Here is an 18,568-nt window from a genome sequence, read left to right as displayed (position 1 = left end):
TTTATTTATAAGACAAACTAACCCAAACTCTAGAGTTTAGTGACAATATGTGAGATAGATTAGACACTACAGCTAACAGAGAACATGAAGCTAGAATCTGCAGACGTAGAGTCCACCATAATTAGAAATACAGCTTCTCCTCCGAAACGGCAACGAAGGCGCAGACGTGCAAATTCTAATATTGTTCATAAAGGGAGGTTAATTTGAGCCTAATCTGTCTGGTTTCTCCAGATGCTGCGTACGACTCGCGCTGCTGCAGCAGAAGCCGCTCTGAGACCACGGTCTGTTTCCTCCATCACTTCTTCCCCTTCTGCTTCTGTTTCTCTGCTCTGACATCTTGACTTCTCCTTCCCTCCCTACTCGTCGTTCTCACCGTTTATCGTTTCGTGTGTGGATTTTTGATCGATTTCGCTCCTGCTTCTGCGCTTCGTCACATCTTGCATTTATCAGTCCTTTACCACCACAACATCTTGGCCTCATCTATCCATTGTCACTTCATTGATGTCTCGCTGTCTCACAGATCTACAGCTAATGTTTGACCAAGCTGTTCTACACTGTATTATTCAGTGAGCCGGCGTCATCAGACATGTATGCCTCACATGATGCATCGGCGCTGTTTAATTATAGAAATGCTGAATAAATATTTACAGATGGCCGATCCGTCTTCTCCGAGGCCCACAAGTGTAATTCATGATGTGTTGGTAGAAGCAGAAAAAACGGCTATCGTTACTGTATGGTTAGATATTATACATTGCATATGTATTAGACTTGTAACTATAAAGGCCCTGTTGCTTTAAAAAGTGCAGAGGGAATTAGGCCTGAGTTTAAGGATGTTCTTAGGACACGTACATGGAATAAATTTTGAAATAACCTGATGAACCCTGTGGTTCTGTTTTAACCTGACTCAACTTCACCATTATGACGTCCAAAGAATGGATGTTATTGTGGTTTGTTATTATTCTATGTACTTTTAGTGAAGCGAGAGCCATCTGTTGATTGTAGAATGTGGACTGCTGTTCAACAGACTGATTAGAGGCGGGAGCTGCCTATAAACAAAGTGGTCACATCTATAATATACTTCCATTGATTCGCAGTGAGAACAGACAAAAGTACTGCACTAATTCAGGAGTGGGAATGATGAAGAATATTAACGTGAAATTATCTGAGCCAAAAGCAATAAAATCCAGAATAAAGCCAAAACCAAAGCGTCACGCTAATCGGATCTGGGCTGGAATTCAATGTTCTAGATTAACAACCCCTGGATCCCAAGGAGTCTATTACTGGCGTGGGCGGCTGTGTGAAGACAGAACCGCTGCGAGGTTCTGATGAGCTGCTGGTGAACGAGCCGAGGCTTTAAATACAGTACGTGACGGGCGGTAGTGTGGAGTGAGCGCGCGCTCTCGCGCCCGTGTGCGCGCCTGCCTGCTGGCGGCCCAGCGCCATCTGGTATCTGGTCAGCGTGGCGGGCCTCTGGAGGGCGGCTGGCCCGCGGCCCGCTCACCTGGCTCCGCTAGCCCGTGCCAAGCGCCACACCTGGCCCAGGCAGCGCGCGGGGAAGGAGAACAGATTGCACGGCGCGCTCCAAAACCCGGCTTTATGGGAGGATGACATAATGCAAGGGACGCTCCGCGGAAAGCGTTCGTTTTTTCAGAGGTGACGTTCAACGCGCGCGCGTGTAACACGTCATTTATGCTGCGTTTGAGCACGTGACGGCACTTCCCGCAGGTCGTAGTTGTCCTCTGTTATCAATTACGCACACCTCTGCCTGCGAGAGAGAGAGAGAGAGAGAGAGAGAGAGAGAGAGATGCGCTTTGTCCCCGGTCGCGCGCGCGCGCACACAGACCCAAGCCCGCGAACACAAGCTGCGGACGCGGAGGGACAGGCACCTGCGGAGAGCTCGTCGCCTCTTCTGCTGGCGTCTGCGACCGCGCGGCATTGTGGGAGAGGCGGCCATCTGTCGGCGGCGGCGCTAAACTGGGAGGGTGGCGAGCGGGCGCCACGCGCCACGCTGCTCTTTTCTGTGTTGGCGTTGTTTGGCTGACGCTGGTGTTGCTCCGCTAAAACAATATGGCGACAGGGAGACGTTCCTTATTAGCCAAGATGTGGACGTTGAGGAGTTACTGCAGCTTCGTCCGGCTTCACGGCCAAGGCCTGTACGTCCACTTGTTTCCAAGTTGTCATGAGGGAATTAATTCCTGTCAGGTTTCAAACCAGGTGCGCTTGAATTGGCAATATCGGCTAAAAAGGCCTTGAGGCTGAGGGACACGTGCCCCTTTCTTATTTACAGCACGGTTCAAAGGCATCTGATACAGGAAACAGGCAACAACGTACCTCAGATACACCAAAATATTAAAACTGTGTAATGTTGGAAGCAATGAACCAATAATAAATCTGGGGTTTTAGACAATGTGTTTTCTGTCTTGAAAGCTGTTGGACAACAGACAGGGGCTTTGGAAAAGCAGTTCCAGCCAGAAAAAGAGCGTCGAGATTGCGATAACATAGACGTTAACCCACATATTCCTGAAGGACGCCGGTGCGTGTAGGACGTTCATTTGGCCGATCGCGCGGCACGTCGCGGACAGATGTTCAGCCAGCCGAGCCTGCGGCGCTACAGGCGCCGCATGCTCTAGAAAAGCCCGGAGACCAGATGCTGCTGCCCGCTGCACCGGCTGCACCAGGCACGCCGGCCGCGCTCCCGCGGCCATCGCCTGACCTCAAACTGGCTGTTGGGCTCGGACGCCGTCGCTCGAAGACGATGATGGAGGAGAGCGGCGCCGGAGCCGAGACGTCGCGGGGTCAAAGCAGCAGGTCGGACAAGCTGCATTCACACAACTCAACCCGGTGCATACGAAAATATGACAGGATGTGCACTTCCTAATTAAGGCCAACCACCGTTAGATGTATTATCAAACCATATCTAAACAGAAAGGTTTGAATATTAAAGGACTATTCCTGGTAAACAGCAGCATCAAAACACATAAAATACAACATGGCGTCCTACGGAGAGAGCTTTGTGACGCCGGATCAAAAGACGGAGCATCTACATCTTTTCGTTCCCTGAACTAAACAGTCGGCCTCCTCCAATCAAACAGAAGCACACATCCTCAGTCCCTCCCTTCGCGTCTCTGTCGGTACCAAATCCGAGGAAACTTTCGAACAGATTCAAAGACGCCCGAGATTAAAGATCTATTTGTTGTTTGAAGTTCGCGCAGTGTTTTGCGGCGTTTCTGAAGCGAGTGCGGCGTGGTGATGGTGTTTTCGCCCGGTGATCGGTGCTGACCCAGAACTGCCAGGGAGCGGCTGCCGACCCGATGGCTGGGCTCTCGCCTCAGAACTCCTCCTAACGAGGACCGGGTCCGCGACGACGTCGCCCCTTTGTGTTCTCGGAGGACGGACAGTTTACCCGCTCGCACCCGGACCGGTTTTATATATTACACTGAGATGTGGAAAAATAGAAGAGATGAGGAGGAAGCGGCACGTCTGGGTGGCTTTGTTGTTCTTTTTATAGTCCAGTGCACTGCAGGCCTGTGGTGTCTTCCTTATTATTTTTAGCCGCCTAATCAGGAGAGATCTTCGGCTAAATGTGTTTAATTCGATGGAGAGGCTGTTATTGTCAGGTGTCTTGGATGTGCGTCAGTGGAACAAGGAGATGTTCACCTCTTCTCATATCTGGCTGCACTTATTAGATTTAACGCTGTGATCTTACGCTTGGATTTCAATTAAACTTTGAATTCCGGCGGCAGCTCATTGTCGCAGCTTCTTTATTAGTCGCCCTATCTGGGGGCTTCATCGGGCGCGGCGCGCGAGTGCGCCCCGCTCCACATCTGCCGCGGCGCCAGCAGAGAATCATATTGCCCCCTAGTGCCCGCGTTCGCTAGCGACCCGGCAGAATTGATTGTGCAGCCGTCAAGCAGACAATGCCCTGGTGCTCTGCCAGTGGCTCGATACCAAGATCTGTCATGGGCAGCGATGCGCGACAATAGATTCCACTGATTGGAGTGGTGCACACTCGCGGCTATGACACCGGCCTACCGCTCGTTATCGAATGGCTGTTTTTCTCTCTCCTCCAGTCACAAGGCCCCTAATTCAGCAATCAATGCTACTCATTTTAATAGCACCTCCGACGCCGCCGCGAGGAGAAATCGGGGGTGAGGCCGTGTCAAATCGCTGCTCCGGGGTGAAGCCCGCAATCACGACCCTGATGGGGCTAAACGCCGCGCCGGCGAGTGTTTTGCCGCCGAAAAAACGGCGGCAAATCGTCCGGCACAAAAGCCGGGGAGTGTGCGTCCATTTACCACCGCGGCTGATGCAAACAGCGCATGCATCAGTCATAACACGGGCGCACGCCCCAGGATTCAAGCAGCCGTAGACAGGCTAAATACCCCCTAACAAACGATAGGAGACTGTGGAAGGCGCTTTAACAAAGGAGCTATGTAATGAACCCAACGCAATACATCATCCTGAGTGAATTTGCCAACATCTCCCTCTTTACCTCCGAGCATGGTAAATGACAATTTATGCACCCACTGCTTTATCTTCCTTTACTTTATTCACCCCCATGAGGTAGCCGCGCCACGCGAGACAGACATTTTACACCAAAGGCAATATCCCCTCGCAATAATTATATCAGAGCGAGAGAATGGCTCATTAACATACGCTCGGCATGTCAGGAATTTACAAGCGCCTTTTGTAGATGCCTCTCCCATCCGTATGGTGTTTCCTTTGAGGATGCGACCTCCTCATTTCCATAGACGTCAATCAAGCTGCGCTGCGGCTTTTAGGAGCGTTCTGTACAAAAACACGGGGCGCTCTGAATGCAGCAATCACAAGGGACGGCGCCGGTGATACGGGCACGACGCAAACAAAGCGTTGGGGGAGAAATTATCCAGATGATGTGTTTGCTTTGCTTTTTTTTCTTTTTTTTTCCCAGACACCAGACAGACTAGTAGAACCGTCCCGAGGCCAGCGAGCCGGTGGCGGCTCCACCGCTGCGGGACCCAACATCTGGGCACATCCTGCTGGCCTTTCACCCATTAGCAGCGGTGCCAGCAGACTCCAATGACCTATTTATCAGTCAGGTTCATTTACCGCCCTTAAGAACTCATTTAGAACCTCCACTGTAATGTTATTAAGATGTAGTGAATAGATGTAGCAGCCATGAACCAGATATACCCCAGAATAGAACAGCGTCGGGATAATCTTAGCAATGGTAATTAAGTCTCTTTAAAAGTTTGAATCTTGATTTGCAGGCATGCAGACCTCACAGTGCTGGAGGCTGGAAAGCAAAGTCTGCAGTGATGTAACCATGCAAAATGTCCCCATGAAGCGTATAATAAACCAAGGCTGAACCTAACAGGCAGATGGATGCATCCTGTGGAGCTATTCAACTTAACTTGTGGGGTTAGAATTAATAGATATAATAATAGTCAGACACATTGTTTCAGTACTTGTCGTCATCATATTCGTTCAGGCCTGGACCTGTTGATGCCTGTGGGCAAAAGCCTGGAAGTCAAAGGCCTGAGGTGACAGACATGAGCAGAAGAACTCGCATCCCTGTGCTGCCAAATGGACGAAAGCTTTTTAATGTCGCTTACAGAAATAACAGTGAGGCGGGTGCAAATGAAACAAAAGGATCCATTTGGCTGAGAGCGAAAGTGACCTAACAATGGTGAACCAGGAGTTTGACAGAAACCCTACAAAGGTCAGTGGAGACAGACAGTGGAGTCATTTTTGTTCCGATGAATCCAGCCCCAGCAAATGTCACTGCAGTGACTGAAGACCCAGTGTCCATTTTCAGCGCCGACCGCTCTCTCCATCGCTCTCTTTCTTTCTCATTCGTTGTCATTGCCTTCTCCCTTTAAGTGCACTTTCGCCCACACCACTTGGAAATTGATTGAAACAAAATGTCACAATTATGCCCTGTAGCTCGCCGCTTCAATTATTCATCAATTAGGGGCTAGGCTCCTTTTTTTCTCTCCTCTGAGCTGATTTTTCATTCAGTTTGCTCGAGATGTATGGCTCCCCTGCTGTTAACCAGTCCAAAGTCATTAGTTTCTGGGTTTGCAATTAAACCTGATGCATTATGCATGAGGCTCCGACTCAGTAGACACACGCAGCAGCGGCCACAGCAGCTAGCGAATGAGCTAGCAAGCTCTGGAGGCGTGGATGGGAAATTAATTTGCTAGAAATGAAGTTCTCTCTTTCTCCCCACCTCTCTCTCTCTCTCTCTCTCTCTCTCTCTCTCTTTCTCTGTATCTAATCTCTTGTCTGGCAGGTTGGAACAGATGCGACTGGATAAAGATGGAGATGGAGATTGGGAAGCCATGGAGTCTTGGTGCAGCTTCATCAGCAGTGACAAAAGAGTAGGATCCCACGAGATTCAAACAGGTAATATGTACAGGAAAATATATCCAAATAGCTTTTAGAATGTGGAGGTTCTATGTCAGATTTTGTCAATAAATGTTATATCTATATGCACAGACAAGTTAGGAAATTAGATTATTACCTCACATCACAATCTATGTCTGTGTTAAGCAGCTGAGTCCATCTGACAGTGGTCACTTGCTGCCACCTAGTGGTCACAGAGTCAGATTCAGGCAGGAGTGAATGGGCCTAGTGACACCTGTACAGATGCTGTCCAGGATGGGGAGCTCCACACTTTTAATTCGGTTCTACGTGTCTCGTAGCCACGGCGTAGTAGGAGTGACCCTTCACGTTGAAGCAGGCGTACGAGCACAGGCGGGCTCGCACAGGAACAGTCAGCGGGCTCCTCAGCTTGCCAACCTTCCTCAGACTGACAAAGTGCACACACTCCAGCCACGTGGTGAGGAAGGGGCCCGGGCAGAGCGCGCAGCGGCTGGCCTCCAGCAGCATGGAGCGGAGGCCGGGGTAGCGGGGCAGCATCCTGTGCACCAGAGAGACCCCGCCCCTGTCCTCCCGCAGCACTAACCTGGCAGCTAGTTCCTAGGAAACACGGGGGGGGGGGGATGATTAGTGTGGCGTCAGTAGACGAAGTACGCAGCTTGCACATAAATGGGAGCGACCTTTAGCGTGAGCACCTCCGCCTTCTGCACCGACGACGTTGGCTCACGCCGCACGAAGCTGTTGCCTTCACAGTAGAGCTCCCTCAGGGGCAGGAGGTGGAACTAGACAGGCAGCTAGGTCAGTGTGGCCTGCAGGGCTGAAGGAGCGAGTGCTACTCACTGTACTGTACCTCAGTGGGGAACATGGACAACTTGTTCCCAGCCACATCCAGGACCGCCAGCTGTTTCAGTTTGCCAATTCCCTGCAGGAAACATGAAGTGCGTGCTGCTTACACCGCGTCGGCCACCAGCTCGCCGTGCTTCTTACCTCCGGGAGGCTGCTCAGCCTGTTCCTGGCTGCGTGGATCTTGGTGAGGCCTTTGCACTGGTACAGCTGCTTGGGCAGGCGAGTCAGCCGGTTGGAAGTCAGGTTGATCTCACGCAGCTCAGTCAGATGGCCCAGGTCCTCGGGGACGTCCTCCAGCTGGTTGTCCAGCACACTGAGGTGCTGAAGCTTCCGCAGACTGGAGAGGAATGTGGGCAGCAATGAATATACAACTATAAAATCTGTAGCACTATGCAGGTTTAAAAGACGCCTTGGAAACCATGGTGCCTTAAATGTACCTTTTAATCTCTGGTGGAAGCCTCTGAATGTGGTTGTGGTTCAAATTGAGGACAATGAGGTTTTGCAGGCCGCCTGTAAATATTAAAATGGTATTACCATAGACTTAATTTAGTAATTGACTTAATTAGACTTAAAAAACCTGTGCTTTTTAATACCATAGGCTCACCTATGACGTCAGGTGGCACCGCTGTGATGTGGTTGCTAAACAGATACAGTTTCTTCAAGGACTGCACGTGGCCCAAAACGGCTGGAACCTCCGTCAGGGCATTATTCCCCAGATTAAGCTCTGTCAGCTGCCATTGAAAGGAAGTTGACTTCATGTTTCTAATTTCTATTTTGCCTGACGTGAGGACTCACGTGTTGCAGGGCGAGCAGCTGGACCGGAAGCGCGGTGATGGTGTTGTTGTTCAACAGGAGCGCCGACAGCTTCGTTAGCGTGTACACGCACTCAGGTACCTCTTTCATTTTCCTTGAACTCAGATTTAAAGACGTGGATTTACCGCACAGAGCTCTGAACGCGGACACGGCCATCAGTGCTGCCTAAATGATTCGCCCTCGGGATTCCATGGCAACGAGACGCTTTCAGTCAATGAAGGACGGAGGCACAGCGACCCCTTGTGGCCACACAGTTGATATTGCATAATGTTTCAATTCGCTTTTGCAGTTTACAATAGCAAGAAAACGTTTAAAATACGGTTATATTTTAAACAGTCGTGTTTGATTGCTTAAATTTAAATAGCATTCATCATAAAATGTGAAAAATTACAACACATGTAAAAAGGAGACAGTAACACGCAACAGTTTATCACCCTTTTTATGGTTAAAATTTTTTTTATTATTTATACATGTGCCCCCTTTCTGATGACCACTCATGTGAACCACTTCAAGTACAATCAGTATTTCTGAACCTGAAACATCAAGCGGCGACAACCCATCAATGTGTATGTGATTTCTACAGTTTAGTTCATGACATTCACTGCAGTTTGACAGTTCACTCACTAGCCACTCAGTTACAGTGTTGACATCTGGGTTCAGTGACACATACTGCTCCTGCCCGAGTGCATCACACGTCTTTTTTACACAACAGGCTGTAAGTGTCCACTGGATGTCACTGGGTTGTGCCAAGGTTGTCCAGTACAAAATCACTTCTCATTAGCACAATCCAAACTCCGACTACACAAGTATTTAGGGACCAATGGTGAGCGGTCTGAACACTCTGCATAATGCATTCTAGTGCATGACACATCAACACCAAGCTGTCTCTCAGCTTTCCTCTGCATTGGTAGGGTCCTTTAGCCTCTCCACAGAGTTGTAATGCTCTCCTAGTCCATAGGCATGACGCATGTAGCTGCAAGCAATAAAAGAAAACAATGTAATTCAAAGGTCTTGGCCTAGCCTCCCATTATTGTCCTAAGCTTATTAATAAGTAATGTAAATAAAAAATATGTACAACATACACAAGGGTGATGGGTTCACCGTCATATTCCTCCCCAATTTTTATATTTGGTGAATCAGCCTGGACCACTTCTATTGGCAAACTTAAAACTTGAGTCAAAGCTTTCAACTGTTAAAAGACAAGAAAACGCCAACATTTACTGTGAAGTAAAAACATTAGCAGCACAGCGTGTCTGTGACTAAACTTTGTTAACTCACTTCCAGCTGCCCTCCCCAAGCTGCTGTGTGCTCCACATCACTGCAATATTTATCAAATTCATCTGGAAACCATTAAAAACACAAACAGTTCAGTCATTTCAGAATACTGTGTATTTGCATTACATGTAAATTGAGTTATAGTTACAAATCTATAACAACTATATTGTTTTTCATTATGTGGTTCCTATATCATATTACCTGTTGTGTACATGTCCCCAGTGTTAGGGTTAGTGAGGAAAGGCAGGAAGTCATCAGAGTGATTTCTTATGTGGTCGGCAGTGCGAGAGCGCAGTTCTTTCATAGTCATGGTTAATTCAGGCTAAAATAAAACAAAACATAACATAAGTTCTCTGTATATACACCATGTTGAAACTGTAAAACTGCTGTTAAGTGCAGCAGCAGGCACATTTTCGTTCATCTTATTTTTGAAAGGTAGTCAAACGGCACTGAACAGCACCTTAGCTCGCTGTGCCAACTGATCTTCGATGGCGCGATACATGCAGTGGCCATCGGAGGAAATCTCCTTGATCTGAAGCTGCTGCTGTGCGAGTTTCTGAGCCAACTTCAAACCCTCCTGATGTCGCACCCCCTGCAGGTTCTGCACCTCAGCCTCAGCAATCCTGGTCTCCCTCTCTTTGTCCTGAGCAGCTTTCTTGTCCTGGAGAATGATCATTTGAGTAAAATGTATATCTTTAGTAACTGTTAACAGTAAATTCTGAATGTTGTAGCTTCCGTGTGGGAGTTCAAATAGATAAGTATGCTAGATTATATTGTTCTGCTACACTAATTTTGTCAACAGATGACAGTTGTGGACAAACCTAAAAGCCTTTTATTTAACAAAGAACCTGAAACTCACCCTTCTCCTCTGGGCCTTGCTTACACGTTGTTGTTTAAACTGTTCTTCCTCCCCATCCTCCACCTTCAAGGTCTCAACTCCATTTATCGTCTCCTCCACCTGAGGAGAATGAGTGATAGGATAGGAAACGGCTGTATTAATCGCACAATAGGATTGTGGGTAAACAGTAAAACAGTAGAAAAATGTGCAAAAACAGTAATACGAGTAAATAGATAAAAGCTATAGATAAGATTAAAAAAAGATAAAGCTTTAGGACCAATTATGTATTATACAATTATAAAGCTATATATAAAGGTTTATAAAGCCAAGCAGGTTTTTACCTTTGTGATCACTGTGGATTTCAGGTGCATGGATTCTTCCTCGTGTTTCTGGCTCAGATCTGCCTCCAGCTTAGCAATGTCCTCTGTCAGCTGTTTCCTCCTTTTCTTGTCATTTTTGGGGACTGCATTTTTCATACTCTGGATTTTAGCTAAAATCAAGTACAAACTATTTATGACAAAACAATAACACACTTAATCCAGACTGCAACAGTGAATGTACTGTAGTATTATTTATTTACTATTAATAGCTCGTCAATAACGCTCACTTCTGTACACATATACTCTGTAAGTGTAACCCAGTTCATTGTGTTATAGAGGTTTGTAAAGCACTCTTCAGTCTTGTGCTAACAGCTGACTGTAGTTACCTTGCAGCTCCTTCTTCTCCTTGCGGTGCTGCTTTGCCAGCAGCTCCTCCGCTGTCTCCACCGCTTCTTCCTCCATGACGGGATGCTGCTATTCACTAATCACAAGCCTTTGCAAGCGACTGGTAAACTGGCGGCTCTCGTAGAAAATAACTCTCGTGATGTCGCAAAGTTAAAAAATACAATACAATCACATAAAAGTAAAAAGCATTTCCCACGACCAATAAAACGTGCTGAATGGCCTTATCCGGAAGAGGCGTCTTCGTCTTCCTCTTTGCCCAAATCCACGACTAATGTTGTTGTACCGCTGCCTGCTGGCTAATTATGCAACTACAGCTCTGGTTCACTAACATTTATATAGTAAGTATCCAGTGTTCTATGTCAGATTTGATAAAACTAATAATATGATTGGTTAACTGACATAAAACAATTAGTAATAGGGTTTTTAATTTGTATTTAACAGCTCTATGTCTTTGATCACTGATCTGCCAAATTAGATATTTGATGATATCTTTCTTTTTATTAATTCTATTGATATACGCACTAATATACTTGCACCAGTGGAGTCGTTATTATCATTGTTAAATGCGTTGTTGTTGCGCTGCTCGTACGAGGTGTCGCCCGGCAGGTGAGAGGCTCCTGTAGAGGGCAGACGTCCTGTGACGTGGCACGGAGGGCGGAAGAGCTTGTTTGTGTTTTGGTTCTAAGGGGAAGTTGCGAGAAGAAAGGAAAGGAGGAGACGTGACGGGATTGTTCAAATTATTTTTGGTTCCCCAACACCTCTTCACCACAGTGTCACGGGATTTCGTGTGTAAATACTCCAGCGGCCGTATTTAAAGTTCCAACCATCGCCTGACTCTCAGGTAGCGTACTTGGCATGAATCGACAACTTGTGCTTCCCAGCTGCCTGTCTGGCTAAAGCTAACGCTTTCTTAGTCGGCGGTGTTTGATTATGAGGATGTAACGTAGGAACGCGGGCCGAGCCCAGCTGTTTCTTCTTTGCGTCGGCGTGTTGTCATTAGCAAGAGGCTAGTCGCGTTGTTAACAAGCGGCACGGTGTGTCAGACTTGTAGCTTCGAGCTAACGAGATGGGCGGAATCAGTTCAGTGGGTGGAATGCTAACAGTGCTAACAGGCTAACGTGAGTGTTTGTTAATTAATTGAAGGTCTGGCTACTCCCCGTTAAAATAAACATTAGCTACTCCCCATTACAACTTAGCTTGATAGCACATCTAGAAATACAAGCAGCACGCGTCGTATTTTTGGCTTAATGCAACAGAGCCTGTTGTTTATCATGTGCTTCTATCAAAGCCGTCGGGAGGCTGACGTTACGTGCAGCCAGACGGCTACGTCTGGCTAACAGCAGGTAAGCTAACTAGCAGGAACAACAGAAACTATTTATAAAATGGCGTCTCGCTCCAAAATCTAAATACATTAATGCGCGCAGCCAGGGCGAGAAAGCGTGTTCACAGCCAACTAGAGTCGGTCTAATCCAAATATTTGTGAGCACAGCGGTCATGCACTGCGCAGCGTTTGTTGACAGTCCCGTCATGTGTCATCGCAGCTCCTCTGCGTGTTTGTTTTCCAGTTCGCCAAGATTCCTTGTCAACATTTCTCGACCAGCTACAGTAAATGTGCAGGATGTTACTGACGTCACGGCCTCCGGGCACGTTTACGGTCGTCGTGTTTTTTCGCTTGTAAACGCGCTTTGTTTCGGAAGGAATTGGCATCTTAACGCTTTTTCTAAGAGTCAGCGGTTTAAACAGATGTGGACTATCCACATACACGACGTTTGTCTCATTTAGACTTAGGCAGTATGTGAAACCTAAGTTTGCTCGATAGTTAATATAAGCTGATGATTTATAATAAACATTAAGTTTCAAGATCAGTTGAAATACTGTTCACAAATGATCTGAGGTCAGTCTTGTTTCAAGTATAAATATACATGTGTTCAGTCAATAGCTTTGCAGTTAATATGATGTAATGGGAGATAGGGAATATGAATACAGTTGCAACATAGAGGCCTTCAGAATCTCTTATGGTAGCAAAACATGTAGCATTTCAATTTGCCTTATTATATTATATATTTGGGCTTTGGGTGTTTTGTGGGAGCTTCTCAGTGAAAGTCGTTTCAGATTCCACAAGTCACGCTCCCGACAGATTGTCCCCACAAAATCAGAAATAGACTGATCATCTCCTGACAACAACCATCTGTTGTTTACAAATGAGTCAGCAGCTCATTCTTAAATAAGTTAGTAAGTAACCCATGGTATGTGTTCAGTGTACAGAGGTTCTCCCAGTAACGTGGGTGTAATTCACCATTACAAGCAATGAAACTTGTGGTTTTTGACAAGGGCTCGTTGTTACTGTATGTGGTTGTGTGTTCGTGTGACAGGATGTGCCTGCTTGGGTTCGTAAGTAGGTGTCAGATAACTGCATAAACTGTATATGTATGAATTTACCTTCTAATAGCTTCAAAATATAATCTGTAGTTATTGAAACTCTTTAGGACATGTAAATCATAATTTGTATACTCATTTGTTACTTTAAAGAGTAAATTGTATAACTTCACCCATTTTTTTGGCAGAAGGTTACTGCAAGAGTAATATGCAGCTGTTCTGTAATAAAAAGCCACAAGAAATCTGCTGGAGCTGTTACTAGGACCCTTTATGTGTTTAATATTCTGTAACTCACTGTAATATTGCTTTTGTCTTTGTCCTGCAGCAGACGTCCTGATAGTGAGGTTTGGCACACAGGACAGCAGGAGATCTCTCTAGGTCATGGCCAATCGAGGAGGCGCTACAAGACCCAATGGTCCCAATGCAGGGAACAAGATCTGTCAGTTTAAGCTGGTGCTGCTGGGGGAGTCAGCTGTTGGGAAATCCAGCTTAGTGCTCCGCTTTGTCAAAGGCCAGTTCCATGAATTCCAGGAGAGCACAATAGGAGGTGAGCCTCGCATCAAGAGACTGTGTTTTGTTATTACCCGCAAATGTTTGTTTGTAGATCTCCAGATTTGGAGAAGTTCTTCACAGCCTTTATTAAATGAAGTTAAATAACAAAGTCATAAGACGGCACAAACCTTTTATATAATGTAGCTTTAATTTTAAATGACTAGGACAATGAAAGTCTGTAATGTTTTGATTGAATTACTTATCTGCAGCGCTTACACATATTGCTGTGTTAACCCTCGCCTCGTCCTGTCCCTTCAGCGGCCTTTCTCACCCAGACAGTGTGTCTTGATGACACAACAGTGAAGTTTGAGATCTGGGACACTGCAGGTCAGGAGCGCTACCACAGTTTGGCACCCATGTATTACAGAGGAGCACAGGCTGCCATTGTGGTCTACGACATCACAAACGAGGCAGGTTCCGTCAGCCAGTAGTTCGATGTGCAAGACACTGCTGTAGTACTTGTCCAACAGTGTGAAATACACCTGCTGTTATTATAGCTCCCAACTGCATGAAGGCATTAACAGAGTGACAGTGCTTTTCCTTTCGTTTGCAGGAGTCCTTTGCACGAGCAAAAAACTGGGTAAAGGAGCTGCAAAGACAAGCCAGCCCAAATATAGTCATCGCTCTGTCAGGCAACAAAGCTGACCTAGCCAACAAGAGAGCTGTCGACTTTCAGGTCAGAACAAACACGTTTGTTCATTTTGTGAGTGGTTCTTATTCAAACAAACCTGGATCGACTGGGATTAAGAAACGCATGCTCCTATTCTTATTCTATCCAGGTTTGTTTAGTGTTGTTGGGGATATGCGAGGAGCACAAATTATAATAAATGGATTTGTAACTCCTGAGTGGAGATACCAATTATGTTTATAATTTAGATTCATAAAATTGGGTTATTAGCTTAAATATCTGTACCTATATATGACAAAGGTCTATAGTTTGGTAAGTGAAACACTTAAATATTATTGATTAATAATTATCAACTGAATTAATAATTAATTAGTTTACGGGGCACCACCCTGTTACCAGGGACCAATAACCAATTTGGAATAGCCAATACAGTCTCAATGGTATTCAAGTTAGTTGAAGGGTGAACTCCGTACTCAAGTTACCAGTACTGCAAAACCATATACAAAAAAAACACAGACAACGACCAATTAAATTATGAATGCTTTATTAAATAACTAATATCAACAATATCTTAAATAACTCAGCAAATCACGTGTATGTGTATGCGCGTTACCTGAGATAAAAGGGTGTGTATGTGTGTGAGAGATTAGAGAGATATTAGGCGATATAGTCACGTGATCGCGGGAGTGCAGTGGTTGAATCGTGCACTTGGCGTGGTCACAGCAGAAACAGAGCAACAGCACAGTACCACAATAAAGCCAGCTTAAGACAGCACAATCACAGAATACAGCACTCCAAAATGCACCTCTTACATTCACGCGGAGCTATAACAGTGTTACAGTCACGTGATCGCGGAAACTCAGTGATCAGATCGCGTGTTCAGCGTGATCTGAACAAGAAAAGAAAAAAAAAACACAGCAATAAAGCAATTACTGATCCCCTAAAACTACTCTGCTCCGGATTAAAAGGAATGCCTCTGCTCAATCCTGCTGGAAGATTCGGTGTGTATGCATGCATGCTTGCGCTGTTGCGGTCCTGTCCCTGTGATTGCGTCGTGATCAGCTGAGGCGGCAGCGGGTGAGGCGGTTAAGCTGGCGGTTTCCTGCCGGGTGGTTGGGAGTAGATGGATGATCAGGTCCGTCCTCTGTGACGCTGTCCACGTTGGTTCAGCTGCAGGCTGCGGTGGAGGCCCCAGGCGTGCAGGTGCAGAGGGAAGCTCCAGGTGGACGAAGGAGAACAAGAGGGTCTGCAGAGAACAAGCGCCGAGTCTTTGGTCACGGCAGCTTTTTGTAACCGTGTTTTCGGTCGCGCCCGTCCCATTGTGCGGCCCAATCAGCATGGCTGACGTCCAAGTTCCTCGTTTGTCGGTGTATCAGCGGGGAGTCACTACTATCAGGATGAAGACGATACATGCAGACCCCTGTACTTCCTTCGTTTGAGCATGTGTGCCTTAATAATGATTCTGTTAATAACAGTCCATCCAACAGTGTGATTAATTCTATGACATACTGTTATTAAATGCATATGCCAGAATGAAAACTCACTTGTGTTTTTATGACAGGATGCCCAGACCTACGCAGACGACAACAGCTTACTTTTCATGGAGACGTCAGCCAAGACATCTATGAATGTGAATGAGATATTCATGGCTATTGGTGGGTACTGCTACATGTTGACCTTGCTTTCAGAAGGCAGTATTCAGACGAAACTGAAATAATAGTATGATAATAGAAAAATTCTTAAACAAAAATTTTGGCCTAACTGATTTATTCAGATCATCTGGTTGGTTGAGTTTCAGTGTAACTCCCACTCAGTGCAGATATCAAATGGCTGTGTATAATCTGGGCTTTGTCGCTGTCATTTCGACCTCTAGCAAAGAGATTGCCGAAGAGCGAGCCTCAGGCTGCAGGAGCCACCAGCCAGCGGACCCGGGGCGTGGACCTGACAGAAGCCGCCCAGCCAGCCAAGGCTCCCTGCTGCAGTAACTAACATGAAGAATGCCTTCCCTCTAACCAACCTGTATAGCAGTAACTCATGCGGCCAATGCCCCAAATGCCACTGAAGTTACTAATGCAATGTGTTGTACTGGTTTCTCCAATTCTCCTGCACCCACATTCTTCATGTAGTAGCAAAGTCAGTGCCTTCACACTGGCTCTGCTGTTACCAGGTGACACCTCCTAACCATCGTTTCTTACTTTCTAGCATCTATCAATCGCTATTGGTAGATTAGTGACAGCAGATGTTGGAGGCGTGAGCGCGCTACCGCCCGCCGCCCTTGCATCGTGTAGATTTTATCTAGGGGAAGTGGTCACTTCTCCTTTCTGGGGAGACTTTACTACGGCGTCTCTTCACAACAGTCTTCAAGTTTTGCAAGAATTTGTTTTGATAATTTTGTTAACTATTAACTAGCTTTTTCAGAACTTACACATGTACATACTCACACAGCCTGAATAGAAAACATAAAAGAAAAACGTGTCTGGAAGACAATGAGTGTCTGTATGAATTTAAGGGCGGTGGGAGAGAGAGAAGAGAGGAACTGAATGCTAAATGATTCTCCTGTTATTGGGACTGTTTTTGTGAAAGTCTAAAGACATTTGTGAACTCTAGTCCTCTCAGATGATCCCTCTCTTTGATCCCCACCATCTCTCCACTGTTACATTTCCCCCACTAAAGTAGCACTAGTAAAAAAAACATGAAGATTATGTTCTACCACCCTGAGGCTCCCTCTTGGACTCATGCCTGTTTCTAGCTGTCCCTAGTGGCATTGTGCAATGTTTCACAGTATTTACTCTGTGACTTCAGTGTCTGCATTGACTATTGCAGCATAGCAAATCCCCCCCCCCCCCTATTTCCACACACGGTGCAGGGACCTCTGAGGTGCCCATCAGTGTCATCATGTGCCGTTTGGTTACGCTGGGGTCTCTTAGGTTTCTGCCTTTGTGGGGTTTAGTTTGCATAGGACCGCATCCATTGTGTTAACGTTGCTGCAGGATTCCTCCCTGATCCAAAAAAAAAAAAACAGCAACGTTGATAGCAGTGAGTGGGAAGCAGCCATTTGTAAGGTTGCTTCATGATCACATTTGAGTCGTAATTCATTTTCATCTGTTGATTTGGAAGTGCTTTACACCATTTCTGTGTCAGTGGACAGATGGGGCCTGGGCTCGCTGCTGACCGATCTCCACCACACACTCACACACGTGCCCGTTTATCTGTTGGTGATGTTGGAACTCTCACATGACGTTGACATATTCCTGCTAACCGCTACATATTGCACATAAGCACATTCAGTCTGTTACACCGCTCCCCCACCTGTGTCCAGCACATACTTTATTTCCTGTCTCTCTACTTTCACTATACACACATTAACACACGCACGCGTTCATACTGTACATGTGGTCATTAACTCTTTTTACAGGTCTGTCTCTTACTCATGCCTTGCACTAATGATGCTCATGAATATATCTTGTCATAATTACAACCAGTGTGATATAAATATATAAATATATATAAATATATAAATAATATACTGTAAATAGTGTGTTGCAGTGTAGTCTACTTTTTTTTCTTTTCAATTTACCAGTGACAGGACTAATGCTTGCTAGGCAGTTGTCTAGATAATCATAAAAAACTGTACAGTTACCAGAAAAACAGCTACAGTCTGGATTTGGACTTTTCCTGCAGTTCATTTTACACTCAAATGGTTAAATTATAGTCAGTGGTGGTCTTTAGAAATGTCTGTAGTGTTGTTAACAAAAATGAAGTTAGCTGTCTGTCTTGTACCATTCTCTCTAAAGAAAAAAAAGAAATAATATTCCAACTTTTTTTGGTTTGTGTTTTTTCTTTTTACATAACTCTCCTTTCACTGATTCTTTTGCTGCGGTACAAGGCTGCGATGCCTCGTCCAGTACCCGTCCTGCGAACGACCAGAGACACTGGTTTAAAGCTCTAAGTGGAGTCGAACACCGTACAAAACAATGGTGGGAATAAACAGATCAACACAAATAGGGATGGTACATTGTGCGTTGTTTTTTTATTTCTCTGTGACTCCTTAATTGCAGATGAAGACATTATAAATGCAAGCATTTTACAGTACTGTAACTACCAAACATAATAAAATTAATTTGATCTTTTATGTTATAGATTCTTTTATGA

At 45.8% G+C, this 18,568-nt stretch overlaps 3 protein-coding genes across 6 annotated transcripts; 1 reads left to right on the top strand and 2 right to left on the bottom strand.

Moving 5' to 3' along the window:
- Positions 1-5,556: 5,556 nt before the first annotated feature.
- lrrc69 (leucine rich repeat containing 69) lies at positions 5,557-8,240 on the bottom strand. Its single transcript, XM_029166485.3, has 7 exons — positions 8,005-8,240; positions 7,814-7,940; positions 7,647-7,719; positions 7,351-7,546; positions 7,214-7,285; positions 7,044-7,145; positions 5,557-6,963 (listed from the first exon to the last, which is right to left on the bottom strand). The coding sequence occupies exons 1-7, from the start codon at positions 8,176-8,178 to the stop codon at positions 6,661-6,663; spliced, it is 1,047 nt and encodes a 348-aa protein (XP_029022318.1). The 5' UTR covers positions 8,179-8,240; the 3' UTR covers positions 5,557-6,660.
- On the top strand, positions 8,012-18,548 carry rab5aa (RAB5A, member RAS oncogene family, a). Of its 4 annotated transcripts, none has more exons than XM_029166489.2 (6): positions 8,012-8,099; positions 13,562-13,783; positions 14,047-14,198; positions 14,342-14,464; positions 15,978-16,071; positions 16,290-18,548. In XM_029166489.2, the coding sequence occupies exons 2-6, from the start codon at positions 13,618-13,620 to the stop codon at positions 16,403-16,405; spliced, it is 651 nt and encodes a 216-aa protein (XP_029022322.1). In that variant the 5' UTR covers positions 8,012-8,099; positions 13,562-13,617; the 3' UTR covers positions 16,406-18,548. The 4 variants fall into 4 exon arrangements, with proteins under 4 accessions (XP_029022322.1, XP_029022321.1, XP_029022320.1 ...); XM_029166488.3 differs by lacking the exon at positions 8,012-8,099 and adding an exon at positions 11,541-11,701 and having other exon boundaries at positions 13,565-13,783; XM_029166487.3 differs by lacking the exon at positions 8,012-8,099 and adding an exon at positions 11,541-11,701.
- On the bottom strand, positions 8,446-11,344 carry otud6b (OTU deubiquitinase 6B). Its single transcript, XM_029166486.3, has 8 exons — positions 10,842-11,344; positions 10,477-10,625; positions 10,157-10,255; positions 9,758-9,958; positions 9,499-9,619; positions 9,301-9,362; positions 9,105-9,211; positions 8,446-8,995 (listed from the first exon to the last, which is right to left on the bottom strand). The coding sequence occupies exons 1-8, from the start codon at positions 10,915-10,917 to the stop codon at positions 8,911-8,913; spliced, it is 900 nt and encodes a 299-aa protein (XP_029022319.1). The 5' UTR covers positions 10,918-11,344; the 3' UTR covers positions 8,446-8,910.
- Positions 18,549-18,568: the final 20 nt, after the last annotated feature.

The sequence above is a fragment of the Betta splendens genome, chromosome 11 (genome assembly GCF_900634795.4).
Source record: "Betta splendens chromosome 11, fBetSpl5.4, whole genome shotgun sequence".
In the NCBI taxonomy this organism is placed as follows: domain Eukaryota; kingdom Metazoa; phylum Chordata; class Actinopteri; order Anabantiformes; family Osphronemidae; genus Betta; species Betta splendens.
Note: the sequence above shows the minus strand (reverse complement) of the source record. Positions and strands in the feature narration are given on the sequence as shown.